The 16,467-nt window shown below is 46.5% G+C and overlaps 2 protein-coding genes across 8 annotated transcripts in view; both read left to right on the top strand.

Annotated features, from left to right (window-relative positions):
• The window catches only part of LOC124001785 (phosphofurin acidic cluster sorting protein 2-like), a 121,781-nt gene extending 117,265 nt beyond the window's left edge, over positions 1-4,516 (top strand). For all 7 annotated transcript variants that reach the window (XM_046308857.1, XM_046308859.1, XM_046308856.1 and 4 more), the window contains 2 exons: positions 1,186-1,299; positions 2,520-4,516. In XM_046308857.1, the coding sequence (XP_046164813.1) occupies positions 1,186-1,299; positions 2,520-2,638 (233 nt within the window). In that variant the 3' untranslated portion in view covers positions 2,639-4,516. The remainder of the gene's footprint in view (positions 1-1,185; positions 1,300-2,519) is intronic.
• Positions 4,517-6,850: 2,334 nt separating this feature from the next.
• Positions 6,851-15,980, top strand: LOC124002084 (DDB1- and CUL4-associated factor 5-like). The gene is made up of 6 exons (XM_046309348.1): positions 6,851-7,298; positions 9,328-9,474; positions 10,988-11,024; positions 12,380-12,519; positions 14,851-14,980; positions 15,743-15,980. The coding sequence occupies exons 1-6, from the start codon at positions 7,091-7,093 to the stop codon at positions 15,963-15,965; spliced, it is 885 nt and encodes a 294-aa protein (XP_046165304.1). The 5' UTR covers positions 6,851-7,090; the 3' UTR covers positions 15,966-15,980.
• The last annotated feature ends 487 nt before the right edge of the window (positions 15,981-16,467 follow it).

The following is a 16,467-nucleotide window of genomic DNA, read 5'->3' as shown; positions in this document are numbered from 1 at the left end:
CTGCAACAATAAACACTGCAACTGCAACAACAATAAACAAACACTGCAATAAACACTGCAACAACAATAAACACTGCAACAATAAAACAACAACAATAAACACTGCAACAACAACAATAAACACTGCAATAAACACTGCAACTGCAACAACAATAAACACTGCAACAAGCAACAATAAACACTGCAACAACAACAATAAACACTGCAACAATAAACAACTAAACACTGCAACAACAACAATAAACACTGCAACTGCAACAATAAAACACTGCAACAATAAAACAACAACAATAAAACTGCAACTGCAACAACAACAATAAACACTGCAACAACAACAATAAACACTGCAACAACAACAATAAACACTGCAACTGCAACAATAAACACTGCAACTGCAACAACAATAAACACTGCAACAACAATAAACACTGCAACAACACAATAAACACTGCAACTGCAACAATAAACACTGCAACTGCAACAATAAACACTGCAACAACAACAATAAACACTGCAACAACAGCAATAAACACTGCAACAACAGCAATAAACACTGCAACTGCAACAATAAACAACAATAAACACTGCAACAACAACAATAAACACTGCAACAACAATAAACACTGCAACTACAACAACAATAAACACTGCAACAACAATAAACACTGCAACAACAACAATAAACACTGCAACAACAACAATAAACACTGCAACTGCAACAATAAACACTGCAACTGCAACAATAAACACTGCAACTGCAACAACAATAAACACTGCAACAACAGCAATAAACACTGCAACAACAGCAATAAACACTGCAACAACACCAATAAACACTGCAACTACAACAATAAACACTGCAACTGCAACAATAAACACTGCAACTGCAACAATAAACACTGCAACTGCAACAACAATAAACACTGCAACAACACCAATAAACACTGCAACTACAACAATAAACACTGCAACTGCAACAATAAACACTGCAACTGCAACAACAATAAACACTGCAACAACAGCAATAAACACTGCAACAACAACAATAAACACGGCAACAACAACTTGAGTTTTTGCTCAAAACAAAGACCGATAGTTGATCGTCATGATTAGCGTTCGCATTTCAAGTTCGGAATCTGCCATTATTAACTTTTACGTCTGACTCTTTCCATTCCCTCTTTCCAGTCATGTTCCTGCCAAAGAAGACTAAAGACAAGGATGTGGAGTCTAAGAGCCAGGTGATCGATGGCATCAGTCGACTAATCTGCACTGCCAAGCACCAGCAGACCATGCTGAGGGGTAAGACTCCCCTCTAAGACTCCCCTCTAAGACTCCCCTCTAAGACTCCCCTCTAAGACTCCCCTCTAAGACTCCCCTCTAAGACTCCCCTCTAAGAGTCCTTCCTACCTCCTAAGACTCCCCCCTAAGACTCCCTCCCTAAGACTCCCTCCCTAAGACTCCCTCCCTAAGACTCCCTCCCTAAGACTCCCTCCCTAAGACTCCCTCCCTAAGACTCCCTCCCTAAGACTCCCTCCCTAAGACTCCTCCCACCTAAGACTCCCTCCCACCTAAGACTCCCTCCCACCTAAGACTCCCTCCCACCTAAGACACCCTCCCACCTAAGACTCCCTCCCACCTAAGACTCCCTCCCACCTAAGACTCCCTCCCACCTAAGACTCCCTCCCACCTAAGACTCCCTCCCACCTAAGACTCCCTCCCACCTAAGACTCCCTCCCACCTAAGACTCCCTCCTACCTAAGACTACCTAAGACTCCCTCCTACCTAAGACTCCCTCCTACCTAAGACTCCCTCCTACCTAATACTCCCTCCTACCTAAGACTCCCCCCTAAGTCTTCCTCCCTACCTCTCCTTCCTACCTCTCCCTCCTAAGACTCCCTCCTACCTCTCCTTCCTACCTCTCCTTCCTACCTCTCCTTCCTACCTCTCCTTCCTACCTCTCCCTCCTAAGACTCCCTCCTAAGACTCCCTCCTAAGACTCCCTCCTAAGACTCCCTCCTAAGACTCCTTCCTACCTCCTAAGACTCCCTCCTAAGACTCCCTCCTAAGACTCCCTCCTAAGACTCCCTCCTAAGACTCCCTCCTAAGACTCCCTCCTAAGACTCCCTCCTAAGACTCCCTCCTAAGACTCCTTCCTACCTCCTAAGACTCCCTCCTACCTCTCCCTCCTACCCTCCCTCCTACCTCTCCCTCCTAAGTCTCCCTCCTAAGTCTCCCTCCTAAGTCTCCCTCCTAAGTCTCCCTCCTAAGTCTCCCTCCTAAGTCTCCCTCCTAAGTCTCCCTCCTAAGTCTCCCTCCTAAGTCTCCCTCCTAAGTCTCCCTCCTAAGTCTCCCTCCTAAGACTCCTTCCTACCTCCTAAGGTTGCAAAATTCTGGTCACTTTCCCAGGTTTTCCAGAAAGGGAATAAGCAGGAAATCTGGGAAATTTGGGGAAAGTTACTGTAATTTTGTAAGTAAAGTAAAGTTTTTATTTTATTTTTGTATTCTCTCTTTTCTTCCAGTGCTGATTGACGGCGTGGAGTGGAATGACGTTAAGTTTTTCCAGTTGGCGGCACAGTGGTCGTCACACGTCAAACATTTCCCCATCGGGATCTTTGGACACACTAAAGGGCCTTACTAGCAGGCCCCGCAGGCAGCAACTAGAACTAGTATCCATAGAGACCGTTGCCACAGTAGCGACCGTTGCCACAGTAGCGACCGTTGCCACAGTAGCGACCGTTGCCACAGTAGCGACCGTTGCCACAGTAGCGACCGTTGCCACAGTAGCGACCGTTGCCACAACAGCGACCGTTACCATAGACACTCATCTGGAACTGAGGACGACGCCCCCGCTCTCATGTGCCAATAGCCTTTAACCTCCCAGCTCCAGGCTTTGCACTGCCCCACCTCCCCAGTCTGCACTGCCCCCCCCCACCCGCACATCATAGCCTGGTCCCAGGTCTGTTTGTGTTGTCTTGTCAACGATTTGCTTGACAATGACTAGGACTTCGCAAGACAGCACAAACGGATCTGGGGCCCAATGTCTTAATTTAAGCTCCAGCTTTCCCTTGTGTTTTATGTTAATACGTTTATGTGTGTTTGTTTTCTTCTATATGTATATTATAAACCTTCCCGAGGCAAGGCTGTCAAGGGGACATTTTGTTTTCTCACCAAGCTTTCAAAAATAAAAATAAAAAACCTGCTGATGTTTTGGAAAAAAACCGAGCAGAAACCTAACGAAATAATAATTTGATAAATTAACTAATTAACTCCTAAAAAGCGAGTGCTCAACTTTTCGGCCCCCTCCCTCTCTTTTTTTGGTATGTGGCGAAGATGGATCGTTTCAAACACTTTGCCAGGCACAAATTAGCTAGATAACTCTTTGTTAAGATGACTTCGTAACCAAATGCCCTGAAATGGCTGGTGGAGAAGGGAGGATGGAGGATGGAGGGGGGTGGTAGAGGATGACAACACAGAAGAGATGACTTATCTTGTAAGGCTGGAAGAAGGATGGATCTGGATCCTCAAAGACTTTAAGCCTAGACAGCTAACTAGAAACAAATGGAACGGAGAGGGACCTACCTGAATTTGTCCAACAGGAACTTTTGTTTCCATAACAAAACATTCTCCATTGTGAAACTTTTTTGCTACAGTGTGCACTAATGAATACTCCCCTAATGACAGTGGCTCCTGTTATAGCCGGCTACTGAGACCCTCTGCACTCATCGGATGTTGCTGGCTACTGAGACCCTCTGCACTCAACGGATGTAGCCGGCCACTGAGACCCTCTGCACTCAACGGATGTTGCCGACTACTGAGACCCTCTGCACTCAACGGATGTATCCGGCCACTGAGACCCTCTGCACTCAACGGATGTATCCGGCCACTGAGACCCTCTGCACTCAACGGATGTAGCCGACTACTGAGACCCTCTGCACTCAACGGATGTATCCGGCTACTGAGACCCTCTGCACTCAACGGATGAAGACTGAAATGTGCAATAGAATTAGCCTGGTTGACTGGTTCTTGCTCTAGCCTGAAATCCAGACCCGTTTTGTGCTAACATTCCACACCTTGTACTCCATGTCATATAATATAATAATAATAATATAATAATATATGCCATTTAGCAGACGCTTTTATCCAAAGCGACTTACAGTCATGTGTGCATACATTCTACGTATGGGTGGTCCCGGGAATCGAACCCACTACCCTGGCGTTACAAGCACCATGCTCTACCAACTGAGCTACAGAAGGACCACTCATATGTTTGGAGTGGCAAGGAGTGGAATGATGGCACAAACAGACAGGTACCAGGCTACGATATACTATATACGTCCTGTACATCCAATCAATTAAATGTAAATGCAACTCGTCATTGAGATGGCACTGACTTGGCAATGACAAATGGTTGATGCATATCTTGCACTCTTATCCTGTCCTCTCTCTCTCTATCCTGTCCCCTCTCTCTATCCTGTCTCCTCTCTCTCTATCCTGTCCTCCTCTCTCTCTATCCTGTCCCCTCTCTCTATCCTGTCCTCTCTCTCTCTATCCTGTCCCCTCTCTCTATCCTGTCTCCTCTCTCTCTATCCTGTCCTCTCTCTCTCTATCCTGTCCCCTCTCTCTATCCTGTCTCCTCTCTCTCTATCCTGTCCTCTCTCTCTCTATCCTGTCCCCTCTCTCTATCCTGTCTCCTCTCTCTCTATCCTGTCCTCTCTCTCTCTATCCTGTCCCCTCTCTCTATCTCTTATCCTGTCCTCTCTCTCTCTATCCTCCCCTCTCTCTATCCTGTCTATCCCTCTCTCTCTACCCTCTATCCTGTCCTCTCTCTCTCCCTGTCCTCTCTCTCTACCCTCTCTATCCTTCCCCTCTCTATCTCTCTCTTCTCCTCTTATCCCTCCCTCTCTTTCCCTCTTCCCCTCCTTCCTCTTTCCTCTCTCTCCCCTCTTCCCTCTCTCTTCCCCCTCCCCCCTCTCTCTTACCCTCTTTCCCTCTTTCTCTCTCTTACCCTCTTCCCCCCCTCTCTCTCTTACCCTCTTCCCCTCTCTCTCTTTCCCCTTCCCCTCCCTCTCTTTCCCTCTTCCCCTCCCTCTTTCCCTCTTCCCCTCCCTCTCTTTCCCTCTTCCTCCCTCCCCTTCTCCCCTCCCCTCCCTCCCCTTTCTCCTCCCTCCCCTTCTCCTTCGCTCTCATTCCATCCATCCTTCTACCCTATCCTGTTTCTCACAACAACCAAGACCACACTCCGTTCGACACTCCACACACCTTCTGTCAGAATACTAGACCTACATTTAAACTTCAACTCACTCGGAGTCATATATCTAGAGAGACGGGACATTGAGGTTTCTGCATTTGACCTAACATGGCCGCCATAGAATGTTGTAGCGTCATCTCCCGATTCTAACATGACACAGAGAATTTTTAAACAATGATATGTCACTGAATGTCTAGAATTTAGAACAATATATTCAACATTCTAGAAGTTGTCCCAAGTCCACATATATATGGCTCTGCTCATTTGTTAAGAACCCCAACGCTCGGTCTGAACATTTAAATAGGCATCGCTTGCGGTGCGGTTTTGGAAGTATAAGGGCCTTGTCTTTCATATCAGTGAGAAATAATGATTAAAAAAATAAATAAAAAAAGGTTAAATTGATACACATCTTTAAAGGGGTATTGTGCCCACACGGCCATATCGAACCTGCTAGAAATGGGTTGTCACTGAAAAATACTGTTGCTGCAACTGGTGTTAAAATCGGTTGAAACAGTGTGCAGCAAGTAGAGGGATTTATGTTTCTAGAACCGTATCGCAATTGAGAATCGATTCGCATTTAGATGGGGGTTTATTTATTTGTCTGTTTTTGGCTGCCAGAGAAAGTCTACCTTTCCCAAAAACATAGATTAAATTTGCTTTGTGAAGCCTGGAATGATTTTTTAAAATGTTGAACTGGCAACTTGTAGTTCTTTCCTCTGCAAGGATATACGTGTTTTAAGTTCTGTACTATAAATATATCCTGTTTATCTTGGAAAAGTGGGATTGTATTGAATGTAGGGTTCCCTTAATTAAAATATGTAGCCTATGGTTAAAAAGACTACCACTGTAATCCCAATGTTGGGGATAATAAAACTAGACTCTTAAATGTCTGCTTTTGATTGACTTAATGTGATATTAATCTTTTGTTATTATTTCTGGTGTTTTTATCTAGGTGCAAATTTCAAGTGACAGCTAACCTAAATGTATTATGGGGAGGACAACTTTGCCTAAGTTAACAAGCGAACTGGGGGGTTGATTTGCGGGACAGCTGGGGGGGTTGATTTGCAGGTCAGCTGGGGAGGTTTTAATTTGCAGTTCAGCTGGGGGGGGGGTTAATTTGCTGATCAGCTGGGGGGGGTTAATTTGCTGATCAGCTGGGGGGGTTAATGGTTAATTTGCGGGTCAACTGGGGGGTTAATGGATTAATTTGCGGGTCAGCTGGGGGGGTTCATTTGCGGTCAGCTGGGGGCGGTCATTTGCGGGTCAGCTGGGGGGGTTGATTTGCGGGTCAGCTGGGGAGGGTTGATTTGCGGGTCAGCTGGGGGGTTCATTTGCTGATCAGCTGGGGGGTTGATTTGCGGGTCAGCTGGGGGGTTGATTTGCGGGTCAGCTGGGGGCGGTGATTTGCGGGTCAGCTGGGGGGTTAATTTACGGGTCAGCTGGGGGGTTGATTTGCGGGTCAGCTGGGGGCGTTAATCTGCGGGTCAACTGGGGGGTTAATGGTTAATTTGCGGGTCAACTGGGGGGTTAATTTGCGGATCAGCTCAGGGGGGGGTTATGATTGTGTCAGGTAGATCGAGAAGCTTTGCAGCAGAGCAGGAAGCGACTGCTACAAAGCGCGCGCGGGGGGGGGGACCTGCAATCATCAACGACGACATCAACAGCACTGCGGCTCGGGAATATCTTCACCATCATGTAGCTTCGAGACAGAACGATTGCAGATATACACTTCTATAATAGCTGGATATAATAGCGCGGCTGTGCATTGAGTAACATTTTTTACAATCAAATAAAAAATCCAAATTGGATGTGGAATCGCTAGGCTAACTGCTCCAGGGAAAAATGAAGGAGGTGAAGGGTTGCGGTATGCGGTCCTCCGTGGGCTTTCTGTCCCAGAGAAGGCTCTTCGGTAACCCGCTGATGAAGGAAGAATTTCAGAGACTCCGGTTGGCAGGATGCACGAGCCTTTACAAGAAAGACATGCTGGGACATTTCGGGTGTGTAAACGCCATAGAGTTTTCCAACCATGGAGGGGAATACCTTGTGTCCGGTAAGTTTAGTAGCTGTAGATCATCCTCCAGTTAGCATAGTTGTTAGCCTAGCAGCTACCGTGTTGTTGACAGATTATAGCTAAACTAGCTAAACTTGCACGTCAGTTTTACAAGCTTAGTCGAGTCATCATATGCACATTTTGACTCTCCAGTCATCCATTTCCCCCCAAAATGTAGTTTGTCAATTACGAGCAAGGAAAACAATGAGATGTGCAGGTCATGTTTAAATGGGTAAGATAATTTAGGCTATCTAGGTTAGCATGCTATCCAGCTGACAGAACTAGCTAGCTACACAGTTCTGCCCCTTCCTTTTCATATAGACTGACATTAGGTACCGGTAGCTAACTAGTTATCGTTTTAATAACATTATACAGTTTGCTAACTATGCAACTTTTAACCAGTCTTTTTCACTACTCCAGTTTTGGCGTATAATAGGGAGAGTTTGGATTTAGAAGAGTAATGACTGCTGTGTTCCACTGCTGGTGGGCCTTGCAAGCTGATGAAGCCCTTCAGAGCAGTGGAGAACAACTTGGCCTGTGTTTACAATGTCTTGTCTGTCCACCCATCTCTTTCGATCTCTGTTCTCTTTTGTGCTCTCTCTGACTCTCCTTCCCTCTCTCTCTCTGACTCTCCTTCCCTCTCTCTCTCTCTGACTCTCCTTCCCTCTCTCTCTCTGACTCTCCTTCCCTCTCTCTCTCTGACTCTCTCCTTCCCTCTCTCTCTCTGACTCTCCTTCCCTCTCTCTCTCTGACTCTCTCCTTCCCTCTCTCTCTCTGACTCTCCTTCCCTCTCTCTCTCTGACTCTCCTTCCCTCTCTCTCTCTGACTCTCCTTCCCTCTCTCTCTCTGACTCTCCTTTCTCTCTCTCTCTGACTCTCTGACTGACTCTCCTTCCTCTCTCTCTCTCTGACTCTCTCCTTCCCTCTCTCTCTCTGACTCTCCTTCCCTCTCTCTCTCTGACTCTCCTTCCCTCTCTCTCTCTCTGACTCTCTCCTTCCCTCTCTCTCTCTGACTCTCCTTCCCTCTCTCTCTCTGACTCTCCTTCCCTCTCTCTCTCTCTGACTCTCTCCTTCCCTCTCTCTCTCTGACTCTCTCCTTCCCCCTCTCTCTCTGACTCTCTCCTTCCCTCTCTCTCTCTGACTCTCTCCTTCCCCCTCTCTCTCTGACTCTCCTTCCTCTCTCTCTCTGACTCTCCTTCCCTCTCTCTCTCTCTGACTCTCTCCTTCCCTCTCTCTCTCTCTGACTCTCTCCTTCCCTCTCTCTCTCTCTGACTCTCTCCTTCCCTCTCTCTCTCTGACTCTCTCCTTCCCTCTCTCTCTCTCTGACTCTCTCCTTCCCTCTCTCTCTCTCTGACTCTCTCCTTCCCCCTCTCTCTCTGACTCTCTCCTTCCCTCTCTCTCTCTCTGACTCTCTCCTTCCCTCTCTCTCTCTCTGACTCTCTCCTTCCCTCTCTCTCTCTCTGACTCTCTCCTTCCCTCTCTCTCTCCCATCTCCCTCCTTCTCTCTCTCTCTCCCATCTCCCTCCTTCTCTCTCTCTCTCCCATCTCCCTCCTTCTCTCTCTCCCATCTCCCTCCTTCTCTCTCTCTCTCCCATCTCCCTCCTCTCTCTCTCTCCCATCTCCTCCTTCTCTCTCTCTCTCCCATCTCCCTCCTTTCTCTCTCTCTCTCCCATCTCCCTCCTTACCTCTCTCTCTCCCATCTCCCTCCTTCTCTCTCTCTCCCATCTCCTCCTTACCTCTCTCTCTCTCCCATCTCCTCCTTCTCTCTCTCTCTCCCATCTCCCTCCTTCTCTCTCTCTCTCCCATCTCCCTCCTTACCTCTCTCTCTCCCCATCTCCCTCCTTACCTCTCTCTCTCCCCATCTCCCTCCTTACCTCTCTCTCTCCCCATCTCCCTCCTTACCTCTCTCTCTCCCCATCTCCCTCCTTACCTCTCTCTCTCCCCATCTCCCTCCTCCCCATCTCCCTCCTCCCCTCCTTCCCTCTCTCTCTCCCCATCTCCCTCCTCCCCTCTCTCCTTCCCTGCCACAGGAGGGGATGACCGCAGGGTGTTACTATGGAACATGGAGAGAGCTCTTCATGCCCGCTCGGCCAAGCCTCTCAAACTGAAGGGAGAACATCTCTCCAACATCTTCTGTCTGGCCTTCGACAGCACCAACAAGAGGGTGTTCTCTGGGGGTCAGTGGACAAACATCACCCATTAATCTGTCATTCAATCAGTAGGAATTCAGACACCAGGGTTTTAGTTAGCATAGGGTAGGAATTCAGACACCAGGGTTTTAGTTAGCATAGGGTAGGATTTCAGACACCAGGGTTTTAGCTAGCATAGGGTAGGATTTCAGACACCAGGGTTTTTCCTGGATGTAAATGGGGCCTAGGTGGTGGGTGTGGTGGGGGCGTGGCCAATGGTGCATCGCTGACTGTACATTTTAGAGGCCCTCCTGTTGGCTGCAGAAGTAGCATATCTAGGTCGAAACCACATTCCCTTCCCTGCTACACTTTCCCATGACTCATGCTGTCTGAGTGAATCAAACGCAACACGATCATGTCGACAATTATCCCTCCCCCCTAAACATTCTTTAACATATGCACCCCGAAAAACACACAGGCCACCCACCTAAGACTTTTCCATGCAGGGGAAAAACCCTGGACTTGAGTGATTAGATCACAGTTTGAGAGACTATCTGTGGCTGCTCTGGATAAGAGCGTCTGCTAAATGACTTAAATGTAAATGTACTAGCCGGGTTCCAGATCGGTTTGTGCTATCTTGACAACTTCTTGTCACACATGCGAAGGCAGCGTTTTTAAAGTACCTTGGGCCGAAAAGGCAGCTTTCCTGCCGTATCGGAACACAGCCGTTGTCATGGCAAACACTGACCTACACATTGACCTGTTTGCCATAGCAATGACGTGTGTGTTTGGCACAAACAGATCTGGGCCTTCGGCCAGGTGACTACTACTAGCTATCCTGGGTTAGTGGTTCACTTGTTCTGTAGAGGGCTTGAGTTACCTGACCTCGGCTGTTTATAGAAAGTTATGTTCGGAGACCCCCCCCCCCATTAGAATTGACAGCTAACACCACATACGTGACCAATTCAAAAAGCTGTGCCTAATCGTTTGTCTTAACCCCGTAAAGTTGCTATATGAGAGGAGGTGATCTTGTTCTCCATGGACTTCAGTGTCCCAGAACTTTTTGGAGTTGGAGCTACAGGATGCAAACTTCTGCCTGAAGAAGCTGGCCTTAGCTTTCCTGACTGACTGCGTGTATTGGTTCCTGACTTCCCTGAACAGTTGCATATCGCGGGGACTGTTCAATCCTATTGCAGTCCGCCACAGGATTTTTTTGTGCTGGTCAAGGGCAGTCAGGTCTGGAGTGAACCAAGGGCTGTATCTGTTCTTGGTTCTGCATTTTTTGAACGGAGCATGCTTATCTAAAATGTTGCGTTATGAGTAATATCACATACGGCAATGAAAAAAAAAGCATGCAGTTGTTGACGTGAAGTATGTCGTATGGGTAGTTCCTGGAAAAGCTTATCAATGGTCTTATCTTTGAGTTCTGCATGTGTCGTGCTGTCCTTCCTGACCTAGCTACCCTACTACCTTTTTGAAATGTAGTGTTTCTATCGGGATTTGTTTTGGCACGTGCTCACCCCCCTCTTTTCATTCGTATGTTTTGTCTCTTGTCTCAAAGGCAACGATGAACAGGTCATCCTTCACGATGTAGAACGGTGAGTATGTTTACTTAATTATTCGTTGTCAGCGGCATTGTGCATTTTATTTACTTATTTATTTACTTATTTATTTACTTATTTATTTACTTGTTTATTTACTTACTTACTTATTTATTTACTTATTTATTTACTTATTTATTTACTTATTTATTTACTTATTTATTTACTTATTTATTTACTTATTTATTTAGATATTTATTTATTTATTTACTTACTTATTTACTTACTTATTTATTTACTTATTTATTTACTTATTTATTTACTTATTTATTTATTTACTTTATTTACTTATTTATTTATTTATTTATTTATTTACTTATTTATTTACTTATTTATTTACTTATTTATTTATTTACTTATTTATTTACTTACTTATTTACTTACTTATTTATTTACTTATTTATTTACTTATTTATTTACTTACTTATTTATTTAGTTACTTATTTATTTACTTATTTATTTACTAAGAATTTGTTGTTAACTGACTTGCCTGGTTAAATAAAGGAACAAATATGGCGTGCTGGTCCTCCTTGTATCTACTGCACGCTCTTATTCTCTTCAATGCTTTCCAATTAGAATAATGTGGAATTTGGTTTTACTTTGTGAATCGAAATGGAATTGACCCCAACCCAGCTCGTCATGCATTAAGCTGCAGGTTAATGTAATGGGGCTTAGTTGGTGGGGGCGTGGCCAATGGTGCATCGTTAATGTATTGGGGCTTAGGTGGTGGGGGCGTGGTGGGGGCGTGGCCAATGGTGCATCGTTAATGTATTGGGGCTTAGGTGGTGGGGGCGTGGTGGGGGCGTGGCCAATGGTGCATCGTTAATGTATTGGGGCTTAGGTGGTGGGGGCGTGGTGGGGCGTGGCCAATGGTGCATCGTTAATGTAATGGGGCTTAGGTGGTGGGGGCGTGGTGGGGGCGTGGCCAATGGTGCATCGTTAATGTATTGGGGCTTAGGTGGTGGGCGTGGTGGGGGCGTGGCCAATGGTGCATCATTAATGTAATGGGGCTTAGGTGGTGGGCGTGGCGGGGGCGTGGCCAATGGTGCATCTTTAATGTACAATGACATTACAACTTCTCTCTGTCGGCGAGACGTTAATGCAGACATCTGTTCCCATAGCAACGATAGCTTACTACTTAGAATTTAAATACATTTCTTCTAAGTGGAATGTTAGTACGAATACATGGACATTGGAACATATATATATTTTTTAAATAGCATGTAAAGATGTCTTGTTGTTTTTTTAATAAAAGGTGGTGGGCGTGGTGGGGGCGTGGTGGTGGGCGTGGCCAATTGTGGTTTATAAAAACCAAAACATTTCAATACAGCTGTATTCTGTTTCCCCTCCAGAGGCGAGACTCTGAACGTGTTCCTTCACGACGATGCGGTGTACGGCCTGTCCGTCAGCCCCGTTAACGACAACGTGTTCGCCAGCTCCTCGGACGACGGCCGGGTCCTGATCTGGGACACGCGGGAGCGGCCACACGGAGGTACTTAACGTGCATACCGAAAGTATTCAGGCCCCTTCACTTTTTCCACATTGTGTTACGTTACAGCCTTATTCTAAAATGGATTTAAATAACAACAATATCCTCATCAATCTAAACACACTACCCCGTAATGACATCACACTACCCCGTAATGACATCACACTACCCCGTAATGACATCACACTACCCCGTAATGACATCACACTACCCCGTAATGACATCACACTACCCCGTAATGACATCACACTACCCCGTAATGACATCACACTACCCCGTAATGACATCACACTACCCCGTAATGACATCACAATACCCCATAATGACAAAGTGAAAACAGATTTAATAGAAATGTTGGCAAATGTGTATATATATACATATATATATATATATATATATATATGACACCTTATTTACATAATTATTCAGGCCCTTTGCTCTGAGACTTAAAAATTGAGCTCAGGTGCATCCTGTGTCCATTGATCATCCTTGAGATGTTTCTACAACTTGATTGGAGTCCATCTGTGGTAAATTCAATTGATTGGAAATGATTTGGAAAGGCACACACCTGTCTATATAAGGTCCCACAGTTGACAGTGCATGTCAGAGCAAAAACCAAGCCATGAGGTGGAAGGAATTGTCCATAGAGGTCAGAGACAGGATTGTGTCGAGGCACAGATCTGGGGAAGGGTGTCCAACACATTTCTGCAGCATTGAAGGTTCCCAAAGAACACAGTGTCCTCCATCATTCTGCAGCATTGAAGGTCCCCAAGAACAGAGTGTCCTCCATCATTCTGCAGCATTGAAGGTCCCCAAGAACACAGTGGCCTCCATCATTCTGCAGCATTGAAGGTCCCCAAGATCACAGTGGCCTCCATCATTCTTAAATGAAAGAAGTTTGGAACCACCAACACTCTTCCTAGAGCTGGCCGCCCGGCCAAACTGAGCAATCGGGAGAGAACAGCCTTGGTCAGGGAGGTGACCAATGGTCACTCTGACAGAGTTCCAGAGTTCCTCTGCGAAGATGGGAGAACCTTCCAGAAGGACAACCATCTCTGCAGCACTCCACCAATCAGGCCTTTTTGCTAGAGTGGGCAGACGGAAGCCACTCCTCAGTAAAAGGCACATGACAGCCCAGTTGGAGTTTGCCAAAAGGCACCTAAAGACTCTCAGGCCATGAGAAACAAGATTTTCTGGTTTGATGAAACTAAAATTGAACTCTTTGGCCCGAATGTCAAGTGTGACATCTGGCAGAAACCTGGCAGGCTCCAAGCGGGTGGTCTCCCAAACAAAAACCCTGGAATGAGTAGGCCTGTCCAAACCTGTGATTGGTACTGTATATACATACGTACATACTTAATTTACCCTACTACACCATTTACATCTGGTTACACAATTACTGTCAGATTAACGAGTTAATCTCGGAGCAGTGACGTTTTAAACATCGGGGGGTAACATGACGACACCAGGAAATAACCCGACACGTTCAAGGGGATTTGACTCGGTGAAGAGGGACACGAGTGTATTGCTCAGGCCTTTCCTGTCAAACTGTGCCCTACCTGACCCACTTCCATACGAGTACTGTTCGTCTCGACGCAGACAGTCGGCGGGCGTTTTTAGAAGAAGATCAGGGCCGGTTTCCTGTACGACCCAGATTAACCTTCTCCTGGACTAGAACGCATGCCCTTAAGGGAGACTCCATTTGAGACAGCTTTTAGTCCAGGAATAGGCTTAATCTGTGTCCGGAAAACAGCGCCAAGTTAAAGTAGTGTTAATCTGGGGTACTTCCCAGGTACTTCCTGTATTCATTGTGATTCTTTTAACTGCTAGACCTATATCAGGAGACTGATCTCAGTGTATTACAGTATATACAACATATTGCATTGGGCTTCCTACCATGAATTACCATTAGATAAAACATTTTATTGTAGTTTGTGCTTCAAGAGCGGAATCTTACCAAACATGATGTCCTCCCGTGTTCTAGAGCCCTCCTGTGTTCTAGAGCCCTCCTGTGTTCTAGAGCCCTCCTGTGTTCTAGAGCCCTTATGTCATTGACTGAATTTTTACAACAGCAGACTGTTTTCATAGTATTACTGTATAGAAAGCTATATTTTCAGTGTATTACTGTATATGAAGCTATAGTTTCAGAGTATTACTGTATAGAAAGCTATATTTTCAGTGTATTACTGTATATGAAGCTATGGTTTCAGAGTATTACTGTATATAAAGCTATATTTTCAGTGTATTACAGTATATGAAACATGCGATAGGCTTCCCCTTGATCAGTAACCATGTCATCAGAGTTCAAATCCATGTCCTTCCCTGTGTTTTCAGAGCCCTTCTGTCTGGCCAACTACCCATCAGCCTTCCACAGTGTGATGTTCAACCCGGCAGAGCCCCGACTGCTGGCTACAGCCAACTCCAAGGAAGGGGTGGGGCTGTGGGACATACGCAAACCTCGCACGTGAGACAACATGGCCACCGTTAAACTGTCAGGCTGTAATCCAGCGTCTGTCTGACCCAATTTGTCCACTAGAGTGCGCTGTTGTTTTTATTATTGAGTCATTGTCACTCTCTCTCCATCTCTCTCTCTCTCTCCGTCTCTCTCTCTCTCTCCGTCTCTCTCTCTCTCCGTCTCTCTCTCTCTCTCCGTCTCTCTCTCTCTCTCCGTCTCTCTCTCTCTCTCTCCGTCTCTCTCTCTCTCTCCGTCTCTCTCTCTCTCTCTCCGTCTCTCTCTCTCTCTCCGTCTCTCTCTCTCTCCGTCTCTCTCTCTCTCCGTCTCTCTCTCCGTCTCTCCCTCTCTCTCTCCCTCTCTCTCTCCCTCTCTCTCTGTCTCTCCCCGTCTCTCTGTCTCTCTCTCTCTCTCTCTCCGTCTCTGTCTCTCTCTGTCTCTCTCTGTCTCTCTCTGTCTCTCTCTGTCTCTCTCTGTCTCTCTCCGTCTCTCTCCGTCTCTCTCCGTCTCTCTCCGTCTCTCTCTGTCTCTCTCTGTCTCTCTCTGTCTCTCTCTGTCTCTCTCTGTCTCTCTCCGTCTCTCTCCGTCTCTCTCCGTCTCTCTCCGTCTCTCTCTGTCTCTCTCTGTCTCTCTCTGTCTCTCTCTGTCTCTCTCTGTCTCTCTCTGTCTCTCTCTCTCCGTCTCTGTCTCTCTCTGTCTCTCTCTCTCTGTCTATCCGTCTCTCTCCGTCTCTCTCTCTGTCTGTCTCTGTCTTTCTCTCTCCATCTCTCCCAGTTCTCTGCTGCGGTACGGCGGCAGCATGTCCCTCCAGAGTGCCATGTCGGTGCGTTTTAACAGCGCAGGGACCCAGCTCCTGGCCCTGCGTCGCAGGCTACCCCCGGTCCTCTACGAGCTACACTCTCGCCTACCCAGCTTCCAGTTCGACAACCAGGGCTACTTCAACTCCTGTACCATGAAGAGCTGCTGCTTCGCTGGAGACGAGGATCAGGTGAGGTAAACCCTGTCGTTCGGGTAAAAAGCCCAGGAAGGTGTCTGAGATACTGGATCCGGCTTGCCTGGCGCCGACAGTGAGTCACATGACTCACTGTCTTTAGGAAGGGGATGGTGTACCTAATATTTAGACCGGTGAGCACCGTGTGTGTATATACACTACATGACCAAAAGTATGTGGACACCTGCTCGTTGAACATCTCATTCCAAAATCATTGCATTAATATGGAGTTGGTCCCCCCCCTTTTGCTGCTATAACAGCCTCCACTCTTCTGGGAAGGCTTTCCACTAGATGTTGGAACATTGCTGCTATAACAGCCTCCACTCTTCTGGGAAGGCTTTCCACTAGATGTTGGAACATTGCTGCTATAACAGCCTCCACTCTTCTGGGAAGGCTTTCCACTAGATGTTGGAACATTGCTGCTATAACAGCCTCCACTTTTCTAGGAAGGCTTTCCACTAGATGTTTAAACATTGCTGTGGGGACTTGCTTCCATTCAGCCACAAGA

Source organism: Oncorhynchus gorbuscha, linkage group LG17, assembly GCF_021184085.1.
Source record: "Oncorhynchus gorbuscha isolate QuinsamMale2020 ecotype Even-year linkage group LG17, OgorEven_v1.0, whole genome shotgun sequence".
Taxonomy (NCBI): Eukaryota; Metazoa; Chordata; class Actinopteri; order Salmoniformes; family Salmonidae; genus Oncorhynchus; species Oncorhynchus gorbuscha.
Note: the sequence above shows the minus strand (reverse complement) of the source record. Positions and strands in the feature narration are given on the sequence as shown.

Bases quoted from the DNA above. Each gene is read 5' to 3' on its own strand.
- LOC124002084 (XM_046309348.1), top strand. From the start codon at position 7,091: ATGAAGGAGGTGAAGGGTTGCGGTATGCGGTCCTCCGTGGGCTTTCTG. The intron at 12,520-14,850 runs GTACTTAACGTG...CTGTGTTTTCAG, and splicing joins GCGGGAGCGGCCACACGGAG to AGCCCTTCTGTCTGGCCAAC. The intron at 14,981-15,742 runs GTGAGACAACAT...CATCTCTCCCAG, and splicing joins GACATACGCAAACCTCGCAC to TTCTCTGCTGCGGTACGGCG.